The sequence below is a fragment of the Actinia tenebrosa genome, unplaced genomic scaffold (assembly GCF_029948245.1).
Source record: "Actinia tenebrosa isolate PJP-AT-01 unplaced genomic scaffold, QUT_ActTen_1.0 PGA_scaffold11__36_contigs__length_13525064, whole genome shotgun sequence".
Classification (NCBI taxonomy): Eukaryota; Metazoa; Cnidaria; class Anthozoa; order Actiniaria; family Actiniidae; genus Actinia; species Actinia tenebrosa.
The window spans coordinates 12,713,965-12,724,982 of record NW_028292571.1 but is presented as its reverse complement, the minus strand read 5'-3'; the positions used below and the strand labels follow the sequence as shown (position 1 = coordinate 12,724,982).

Genomic DNA, 11,018 nt, shown 5'->3' with positions numbered 1-11,018 from the left:
TTTTCACACCTTTTGTGATGATATGCATTATTTATGAAGGATTCAAAATAGGTCATTTTGGGGCATTTTTGAGCAAAAAGCATGGACTATAGCCCATGGTTTTGGTCGATTTTGGACTATTTTCACACCTTTTGATATAGTATACATTATTTATGAAGGATTCAAAAAAGGTCATTTTGGGGTATTTTTGAGCAAAAAGCATGGACTATAGCCCATGGTTTTGGTGGATTTTGGACTATTTTCACACCTTTTGATATAGTATGCATTATTTATGAAGGATTCAAAATAGGTCATTTTGGGGCATTTTTGAGCAAAAAGCATGGACTATAGCCCATGGTTTTGGTCGATTTTGGACTATTTTCACACCTTTTGTGATGATATGCATTATTTATGAAGGATTCAAAAATAGGTCATTTTGGGGCATTTTTGAGCAAAAAGCATGGACTATAGCCCATGGTTTTGGTCGATTTTGGACTATTTTCACACCTTTTGTGATGATATGCATTATTTATGAAGGATTCAAAATAGGTCATTTTGGGGCATTTTTGAGCAAAAAGCATGGACTATAGCCCATGGTTTTGGTGGATTTTGGACTATTTTCACACCTTTTGTGATGATATGCATTATTTATGAAGGATTCAAAATAGGTCATTTTGGGTCATTTTGGGGCATTTTTGAGCAAAAAGCATGGACTATAGCCCATGGTTTTGGATCGATTTTGGACTATTTTCACACCTTTTGATATAGTATGCATTATTTATGAAGGATTCAAAATAGGTCATTTTGGGCCATTTTTAGGCAAAAAGCATGGACTATAGCCCATGGTTTTGGTGGATTTTGGACCATTTTCACACCTTTTGTGATAATATGCATTATTTATGAAGGATGCAAATAAGGTGATTATGGGTCACTTGAGCAAAAAGCATGAACTATAGCCCGTGGTTTTGGTCGATTTTGATACATTTTGTGCCATTTGGAGCAAAAATCATGGATGATAGCGCATGGTTTTGGTGTAATGTTGGTTTGTATTATAGTGCATTTTGGGTATGTTTGAGTAGACATATTGTCAGGATCGTTATCATTTGGTCCCCTAAAACAGACCCAGAATGCACTTGAAAGCCAACTGGACCCAGTTTTTCTCTCGATCTAAGAATAGCTATTATTATGTGTTGCTCTTCATTGAATCCTTCTTGTTACGCGAGCCTTTCTGGACTACCAGTTACACCAAGGAGTCCGCGACCACCAGGTCTTCTGCTTCCGGTTTCATTTCTTCTAGAGTTAGTAGTTGGTGTATTAACCAATCAGAAAACAGTACGTGCAGCCGGATCGGGCTAGTCCCTTCCGTTTCTTGGCACGGAAACAACAAGGATCGCGGGCTCAGGGAATGCTATTCAACGCAATAAACGAAGTACTTTTAATTTTTTCGCTTTATTTTTATTGAAAAATAAAATAACTTTATCGCTTTTTATATTTTAACATGTGCAATCTTCCTTCCCTACGTAAGGTTACTAGCTTTAATATTCATATTTAGATAAAACACAGACAAACCTAAACTTCCCCTCCCCTCCCATCCCCTCTCTCCCCTCCCCTTCCCTCTCTCTCCTCCCTCACTCACTCCTTCCAAAACGTACCTATATCTTACTAACACACAATAGGCATTTTGCAATAGATTGACACGTGATTGCTACTAGATGGCAAAATAAGATTTTTTGCTGGATTACTAATGTCGTATCCAAAACCTTTTCAAAAATACTTTTTTTCCCTCATAAGATATTTTCGATTTCAAGATACGAAGCATTATATAGTTTGTTTGCCATCCAGCAGAGCCTTCCCCAAGGGACCTTGAGCTGGATTGATTCGTTAGTAAAGTCATATATCAGCACATTGACAATTGACAATCTAGCTATTAACGGGATTGTTTGACAAAATAAAACTTCATGATTTCTTCTTATCTCTTATCAAAGTATTATTTGTAAATACTTCGTACCTCGAACCTCATTAAAAAAAACAAACGTTAGCGGGTACTTATTAAAAGTATTTGATTGTAGATTTTTGATTTCTTACATCTTTTGACCGTTTTGCTTCCCAGGAGGGTGGGGTTGGCAAAATCGTAGGAGGGTACATTATTTCGATAAAGTGGTTAGGGGTTTTTTGGGGTTATAACATATTGAGAAGGGGTTGAGAACTACTACAGGATGATGGGGGAGGGGGAGGGGGAGTGGGGTTGGGCTATGATTGTGAAATTGGAATTTAGCCTGCCTAGGTTTTGTAAAGAAAACAAAACTGGAAAAACCGGTAAAAAAACACCGCTCAAAACAAGGGAGAATATCTCCACTCCAAGAAGGAATACTTTTTATGGGAAATAATATGTATGAGAACTAGAACAAAAAAAAAAAAAAAAAAAAAAAAAAAAAAAAAAAAAAAAAACCATTAAAAAAAAAAAAAAATTGTGGTTGGTCAGCTGACACACTCATTTGGGCATGCTCACTGTACTATGCTAGTGATCTGGTCCAAATTCATCCTGTTCGATTTCTTCTGGTTCATACTCTAAGCCCGTATATTCAAATGGATTCTTCCTCTTCAGAGGGGCCTGGACGGGACTTATGACTTCAGTACCCATGGGTAACCCGGGCACAACCGCGTAGTCCATGAACACCTCGGGTTCTTCTTGCGCGTGGGACTCTGTGCTGTGCGAATAGCCGTATACGAAGTATATTGCCATTCCTGGGGGAAAATGGAAAAGTTTTTTTTTGAAAAATAGAATATATAAAAGAGTGAAGGTTGTTAATAATTTACCAATAGACCTCCTCGGCTCTGACGTAATGTTGTCCCATTTCAGACCACGTGTCATTCGAATTCCCTAGAGTATCATTTCTTTGTTTAAGGTTTGCGCTCGGTTGCACATGAGAAGACACATGAATATGGATACAACTCAAACAAAGATAATTATTCTTAAGGGAATGACACGTGATCTGAAATGGGACAACATTACGCCGAGCCAAGGAGGTCTATTGAACCAATATCCGACGATTAACCATACCAGAACCAAGCCACCCACCAACCCACCAACCAAGCCACCAAGCCACCAAGCCACCAAGCCACCAAGCCACCAAGCCACCAAGCCCACAAGCCACCAAGCCACCAAGCCACCAAGCCACCAAGCCACCAAGCCACCAAGCCACCAAGCCACCAAGCCACCAAGCCACCAAGCCACCAAGCCACCAAGCCACCAAGCCACCAAGCCACCAAGCCACCAAGCCACCAAGCCACCAAGCCACCAAGCCACCAAGCCACCAAGCCACCAAGCCACCAAGCCACCAAGCCACCAAGCCACCAAGCCACCAAGCCACCAAGCCACCAAGCCACCAAGCCACCAAGCCACCAAGCCACCAAGCCACCAAGCCACCAAGCCACCAAGCCACCAAGCCACCAAGCCACCAAGCCACCAAGCCACCAAGCCACCAAGCCACCAACCTACCAACCCACCAATTCCACTACAGCATACGACTAACTTACCTAATGCAGTCCATGAGCAGAACATGTAATACGATGCCCAATGTATCCTGACCAACATGAAGGTATTAATCACAATACTGACTATCGGTATAGCCATAGGCACCATGAAGGGAAACTTGGCGTTATTCCTGGGCATTTGAAACAGGACACCTAGAGTCACAATACACGTGATTCCATACAGACACATTAAAGATAAAGCCACGGGGTCAATTCTGCTAAGGTCAGCTAACATCACATCAAATGACGTCCAGAACCCGAGTAGGCACAGGGTGAAAAATATCAACGCGATGGTGGCAGAATATTGAGTGTCTTTGGATAGCCTGTGCCGAGATTGGAATTCAGGTTTATCCAGTTCCTCCGGTCGGTCCAGTCGGGAGATTTTCTCGTAGTTTTTTGCTGCAATAGTTTTGGCCTTTTCGGTAGCTTTGGGGAACAACCTTTTCTCTAGCCATTTAGCGACGCTTGGGCTCGTATGGAGGTATCCATCTAGGTAGACACTACCAACGTCCGTCTGATAACGAGAGAGCAAAACACAGAGGGATACCATTGTGTACGTGGTAATAGTTGCTACGGAGACCAACTCGACCAATAATGTCATGTCAATACAGGCTGCTAGGATACCAGTTAGGATTCCCGTAGTAATGACAGCGATGAAAGGCACGTGCGTGCGCTCACTCACTCGGGCAAAGCAGGATGAGATAAGACCATCATAGGCTATTGAATAGACCAATCGGGTGGTAGCAAAAGTCGTTGCTAGGAGACTACCAAACACGGCACACAAGGCACCAATGGTCACTATGTAGTATCCCGGTTCGAAGTCATTTGTGAGGAACGCTTCGGCAAGAGGTGCGTAACCTACGATCGCGTTGTACGGGACCATGAGCGTGAGAACGGTGGCGACACAGAAATAGGCCGTTATGCTGATCGTCAAGGATAATAAGATTGCCGAAGAGACTCCATGTCGAGGATCTAACGCCTCTTCACTTGCTGTAGGTATGGCGTCAAAGCCTGAGAGGCAGTAGAAACAGCTAGGTGCTGCCATGAGGATACCGCTGATCCCATTAGGAGCGAATTTCTCCAGCGAGGACCAGTTTTCCGTGTCAGCGAAGACGCATCCTGAGACGATTGCAAACACGATGACTGTACCATTAATGCTAGTGATTCCATCCATGAACATCTTCGACTCGCGCACTCCAAGACCGACAATGACCGCTGCCACGATTACCAGAAAAAGCGCGGGAAAATTTGGGAAGTTTCCAAATAAGGGATTCATTCCCCAACTTATTTTATCTCTAAAAAGATCATACATACTGTCTCCGGTTAGAGAGTTTACATAGCCAACAAACGCTCTTGCCATAGACGCAGCATTGACTAGATATTCTGCTATCATGCTCCAGCCCGTTAAGAAGGCCCATAATTCGCCTAGAACGACATAAGCGTAAACATACGCGGAGCCAGTTTTTGTTATCCGTGAGGAAAGTTCAGCATAACAAAGTCCTGATAAAACTGCCGCTATTGCTGCTATTAGAAACGAAATGATCACTGCTGGACCTGCCAGTCTTAAAGCTAGTTGTCCTATAACTACATAGATACCAGCGTCTATTAAGCCACCGAGTCCTAACACTGTTAAATCAAAGAGATTCATGCAGCGGACTAATGGTCCTTCGATGAACCATGTACCTTGGGATTTACGGCGTAGCATTCGGTCCATTACTCGAGGCATGGTGCTAGCCAATTCGATTCAAAATCCTTCGATGAATATCGGTTGGATGTTTTGATTTTGAAGTGGATAAAAAATCAGCTGCCCATCGGACCGCCAACACCCACAGATAGATTCATTATTATATATGTATAGCTCGATTCCTGCTTCAATTTTTTGTATATTGACCAAGCTTCAGCCTTCAAAATTCATCGTATTTGGCTTCGTGTTCGTCTGTCGTTCTCGGTGTATCTCGACTAGTACTTACTCTGCGGATATAGAAATAGAAAATAAATTAAATATAAGAAGATTTGCCCATGGTAAATCATTCTAAAAGATAGTGTGAAAGCCATAATCTATACCTTTAAAACCATAGCATAATAAAACCAAAATAGCCTGAACATTAAAGACCTTCTATCGCGAATTCAAAGCCATAAAAGTTCCTTCGAATTGTACGGTGGTGATTAAGAAACGGCTCTTGATAAAACCATCGAGTATGTAAATTCAAGCCGAGGAATGATCTTAATGCTTTTTGAAACGAGTCATTCCACGCCAATGCCTATTCAAATGAGCAAGCAATCCAAGCGAAGATGATGAACTTAAAATATGGCTCAAAAATCCAAAGCCAATTTATAAGCTTATAATATTCATACACTTGATGGCCAATAAAACAAGAGGAAATGCTGAAAGTGTTGAATTAGAATCAGCTGCTTTTGGTGGGGCTGTCAAAATTAGGTATTTTTGCTGAATGAAAGAAAGAATTATGACGTTTGTAGCACGTGGTCGAGACGAAGCGAAACAAAAAATGAATCTAGAGTTGATTTGGACGCGAACAACGAAAGGGGAAATCATAGGAATGAAAAAATATTGCGTGACGATGGTTTGGTTTTTAAGAGGTCGTGGATTAATGGGTTATATGATATTACTAAAACTATATCAACAACGCCTATATAGCGAGTGACTTCCAATTCAGGTTGCGATTGATGGACTTGATTATATCAAGCGTGGAACGAATAACAATCGAGGTGAAACTTTCTTAATGCAAACCTTTAAAAAACCTAATCCTCTACAAATTATTTTTATTATTAACTTCTAAACGTCTAGAGATGAAAAAATAAAGACAAAATAAATCGTATTTAGTAGGAAAAAATCCGGGTCTTAAATCTATATTAACACCTGTTCTGCATATATATTGATGTAATACTAACTGTGTTGTTGATGAATGTCTTTGATTCTTGACTCTAAAATACGCTATCGATTCTTTATTTATTTTTTAGTGTCCTTTTGCAAGCTCACACAGAATCAATATATAACAAAGTAGCTAGCTTTAAATAAGCAAATAAAAAAAGTCGATTGATAATTTTTTTGTTCCAAAAATAAGCCATTTAACAAAACAACGACAAAAGATTTCAAAATTTTGAAAGAAAAAAAAATTGCTTCACGATTATTGCTCGAGATTCGGAGAGAAAACTAGATGCCTCAAATATTGTTTTCAAGTCATCTTCGTAAAAAGAGCTTTTTCATTTATTCTTGTGCGATGAACAAAAATAGTCGATGACTTTCCTATTCTTTTTCAAGTCAAACCTTATTTTGATTATTCCAATTATGTTTTATTATTTTTGTACAATCAACACTCAGATGCGTAGAAGCTTTTTCACTCACAGAATAAAGCAGAAGTCACGATTGAATCACGACTTAGAAAATTATATTTTTATCATATAAAACTTGCATATTAATTTCAATATCACTTTATTTTGAATTGGAAGTGTTGTACGATAGGAAGTCTGTAAATGATAACATCATTCTCCTAGGTTTTGTCCCCAAAAAGCGATGAATATTATGAAACGAAGTTTCAGTTGCTATGGATAGGTTTATCGATTCTTCAAAACAATAAACTGTTCACTTCGAAAACTTACTTCCTACAAGTATAGCTCTCTTAAAGCTCTCTTTGTCAGAGAACAAGGTTTGAATAAAATATTCTTTATTTAACAGTTAAAGAAAGTCAATGTAACTACTATACAATACCTATTACAATTTCTAATTTTTTCCTTCAAAATCCAAAGTTCACGTTTAAATTTTGAATTTAACAAAGGTAAAGAAAACCCGACTGAAAATTCATCAAGTATTTGAAATATTTTCCAGCTCAAAAATAAAAAATATATTTTAAATATATTTTAAATAGCTCTAGTTTTCTCCAGTTTTTTCGGTACAATCGAGATCTTTTTCTCTTTATGAATAAATATAAAAACACAGAGATCTATCAACAGCTACTTACATCGTCGCTTGTTCTTTAGCTTATCAAGGCGTATATATTCCTCTCTGGTAAAGTCACTCGATTATTTTCCAGAGAAACGTTTCAAGTGATCTTCCCTCATTGCTTTCTTGCTCTAGTGACTTAAGTAACACGACTCTCCGTGGGTGTACAAAAGATTGTAATTCACAGGAAAATAAAATAATTACCGGCACTTTTTAAGAAATTTGGCCAGTTGACATCCAGCTTAACAGAAGGAGGTGAAGTTATCTGATTGGCTGGAGGCGATGATATTTTTTTTTACTAATTAAATTTTCTCGAAAATAGGATTGTAAAAAAGAATGTAAATTTTAATTCTAATTGAAACCCTAGGAGTTTTTTTCAGTGTTAATCATTATTTTCTTGTTTTATTATTATTATTATTATTTGTACCAACAGGACGGAATATATTTTTTCTTCAAAATTATCGTATGAAGAAAAACAACAAATTATCTGTGCGAATAAATAGTGCGCATGCGCTAAATGATTTACCACATATGGTAGTTGTCTACCCAAACCCCTCTCGTGCAAAATATTAGGACTAGGTGATTCGAAAATGGACCATTTTGCGTTCGGCGTATATTTCCCCCTATTTCTCCCCATTTTAGACCACGTGTCATTCCCGAAAGGATACAATAGGACGTTAATGGGCAAAAGATCGCATTGTCGAATCACTCCGCGATATATATGGCGACCAATTTGAATAACCATTGTTCTTCACTAACTAGTGGCTAATTAACCTATCGAACATGTGAAAGGCTGGTCAGTCGCTAGTCAGTGAAGAGCAATAGTTATTCAAATTGGTCGCCATATTTTGATTCGGTTTATACTAGAAAAAAATGGGAGTCAGTGGCTGTTTAAAATTCAGACTGCATGGAATTTCACCCCTTTTGCAGTACATCCACTCGTTCTTAGAGTGCAACACATGATCGACCCAAAATCCTTTGAGATATTAATAACAATAAAACAGCCGCCATGTATGTATTTATTAATTTGCCTAATCGATTTAGCAATAGTTTCTTTCATATGTTGTTATGCGGTATGATATAACTCATCCACTAATTCGTAATTTCAAGTTAGAGTGAAGTCATTAAACCCGTGAAATAGATATTAGACTAATACACTTTTAGTAGACCCTAATTCCATTGTTTTCTTTCGTGTCAATTTGATTATTACACATTGACTAACCTTTTTTATTTCACGGGTTAAATGCCTTCACTCTACTTTTGATTATAGTGTTAAAGTTATTTTATTAGACTGTTTAATTATGACGGGAAATAAATTAGACAAAATAACAAAAAAATAAAAAATAAAAAATAAAAAATCCTAAAGCTTCTCTTTATATTGGCATCTTATTCAAGCATTATCTGGGAAGCCGAGTACAAACACATGGATCAAAAAGTAATCCAATGAAAGATGACAAATTGACTCACATTAATTAAAGATTTAGTTAAAAAAAAAAAGTTTGTAAAAGTTAGAATAATTTTTACCAAGGTGTTTAGACACTGCATGGATCTCACCATTCAGTGACCACATGTATTATGCTATTCTGGGATCATTTATGCGCAGATAACGAATTCAAGTTTCGTACCGTGACGAAAACGCATCTTCGAGACCCTAAAATATCATTGAAAAAAACCCTAAAAAAAACATAACCCAAATCAAAGGCTTACATTAATATTCTTATGCATTTTTGAATCAAATACCAATAAACAAATTAAAAAATTAATGAAAAATGTAAGAAATATAGTAAGCCATGACCTTAAAAGTCTCTAGAAAGACACAGTTATTGTTCAGCAATGATTATTTAACAATATTTCTTGCTAGGTTTACGAATTTTTATAAAATATTTTTTTTGTCAATAATTCTCCATCGCTTTATATTAAGTCCTTTTTAGGCCTGTCACTGATTTTTCACATAGTTCTTAGAGAAAAATGAAGCCAAAAAAGAAAGACTGAACCACACAAATAGGATCAAATCAAAGCGGAAAATTGTACCTACAAAATTTAGCGCCAAATTTATTTTTTTTAGACTAGACGGTAATTAGGCAAAATTTGGGGAACAAAAGCAACTCGCAAAAAAATAACATAGCTTAAAACTCGAATGGACTAAATTTTATCCATTAGGTGTCTATCTCAACACACTGCAATTGCTTTAGTGTTGTTACAAAAGAGTTCCAGAACTCGTATGGAAATAATAAAGTTTATGTACACACATATCTACTTATTGAAAAATTTTACTTACTTTCATAAGGTATTTAAGTATTTTCGACTAACCTGGATTTCTTTCGGCGCTAGAATTCGCTCTCAAATGAATTGAAGGTTTGTAAGTTTGTAATTCGTGAACACAGCACGAAATCCTCATGCCAAGTTAGTTTTTATGCGTCCCGTGATATGACGCCTTGCAAGTCAGAGAGTGTATAGTCTCTTTTGAGCCAGTTCTAGTCTAAGACACTCCTTCAAATTCAATGTTTCGCGTCTCTGGATCCATTTGTTTATTGTCTAAAAGACCCTAAGATTGATGCTGTAAACTTAACAAGAGACGCATATAGGTTTATGCATAGATAAAGTCAATAGAGCATGGTATACGCAGCTTGATCTGTGTTAGCCCAGCCAGCCGTAAAAAGGACTTCAGTTCCTATCACACGAGTATACACCGAAGTCCATCAAATCCACGAAGAAAATATAAAAAATAGAACATTTTCTCATAATCTTTGAGATAAATTTTCAATATTATATTTTGTCAGGACTCGGAAGTTTTAATATTCTTAAAGCTTTTTGAGAATTTCTTTAAATATTTTTCTAGCACTTTTGTATAAACTATGAATTATTCAAAAGCTATAGAGGTTGAAATTGAAGATAATAAAACTCTATTGAAAAGTTTGTGAATGCACTGAAGATTTAAAGTCAGTATTGTTTTAAAAATCTTCGAAATAAAAGGGTCTTATACAATATACAAACGTTTTATAACACACACACACACAAAAAGATTTAAAAACCTATACAGGCGCGGATCCAGGATTTTCAAAAGGGGGGTGATGTTTTTTAAATGAACAAGCGCCAAATGTTGAAGCAATTATTGAGGTCCGTACATGATTTCCCAGGAATTTTCGAATTTGACACCCACAGAAATGCAATTTTTAAAGCATTTAAAAAAGTTATAATATTATATCATAGTTATGCCAATTCTGCCGTACATTTTGCCGACTTTGAAAATAGTAGAACGCTGCATTATTACTCAAAATGGCAGACAAGAAAGCACACGGAGCGAGCAACAGCATATAACGAGGCGTTTTTGTGGATTACATGTGGCCTCAATGATATATAAATTGACGTTTCAAATTCTTATCAATCATTTCCCCTTTGCACATCCCCCCCTCAAATCATAACAGATAACAAATTAATTATGAAATTTGAAGACATAACTGCATAGAAAAAAGGGGGGGGGGGGTGAAAATTCACCCGATTCACCCCCCTGGATCCGCCCCTGCTATAAAGTTGATTTAAAGACGGA

General features: G+C 37.4%; 1 protein-coding gene across 3 annotated transcripts; it reads right to left on the bottom strand.

Annotated features, from left to right (window-relative positions):
* Positions 1 to 1,597: 1,597 nt before the first annotated feature.
* Positions 1,598 to 10,072, bottom strand: LOC116306417 (cationic amino acid transporter 3). 3 transcript variants are annotated; one of them, XM_031716468.2, is made up of 3 exons: positions 9,782 to 10,072; positions 3,517 to 5,484; positions 1,598 to 2,724 (listed from the first exon to the last, which is right to left on the bottom strand). In XM_031716468.2, exons 2-3 carry the CDS (start codon positions 5,237 to 5,239, stop codon positions 2,498 to 2,500), a joined length of 1,950 nt encoding a protein of 649 aa, XP_031572328.2. In that variant the 5' UTR covers positions 5,240 to 5,484; positions 9,782 to 10,072; the 3' UTR covers positions 1,598 to 2,497. The 3 variants fall into 3 exon arrangements, with proteins under 3 accessions (XP_031572328.2, XP_031572330.2, XP_031572329.2); XM_031716470.2 differs by lacking the exon at positions 9,782 to 10,072 and adding an exon at positions 7,491 to 7,605; XM_031716469.2 differs by lacking the exon at positions 9,782 to 10,072 and adding an exon at positions 5,578 to 5,860.
* Between the last annotated feature and the right edge of the window lie 946 nt (positions 10,073 to 11,018).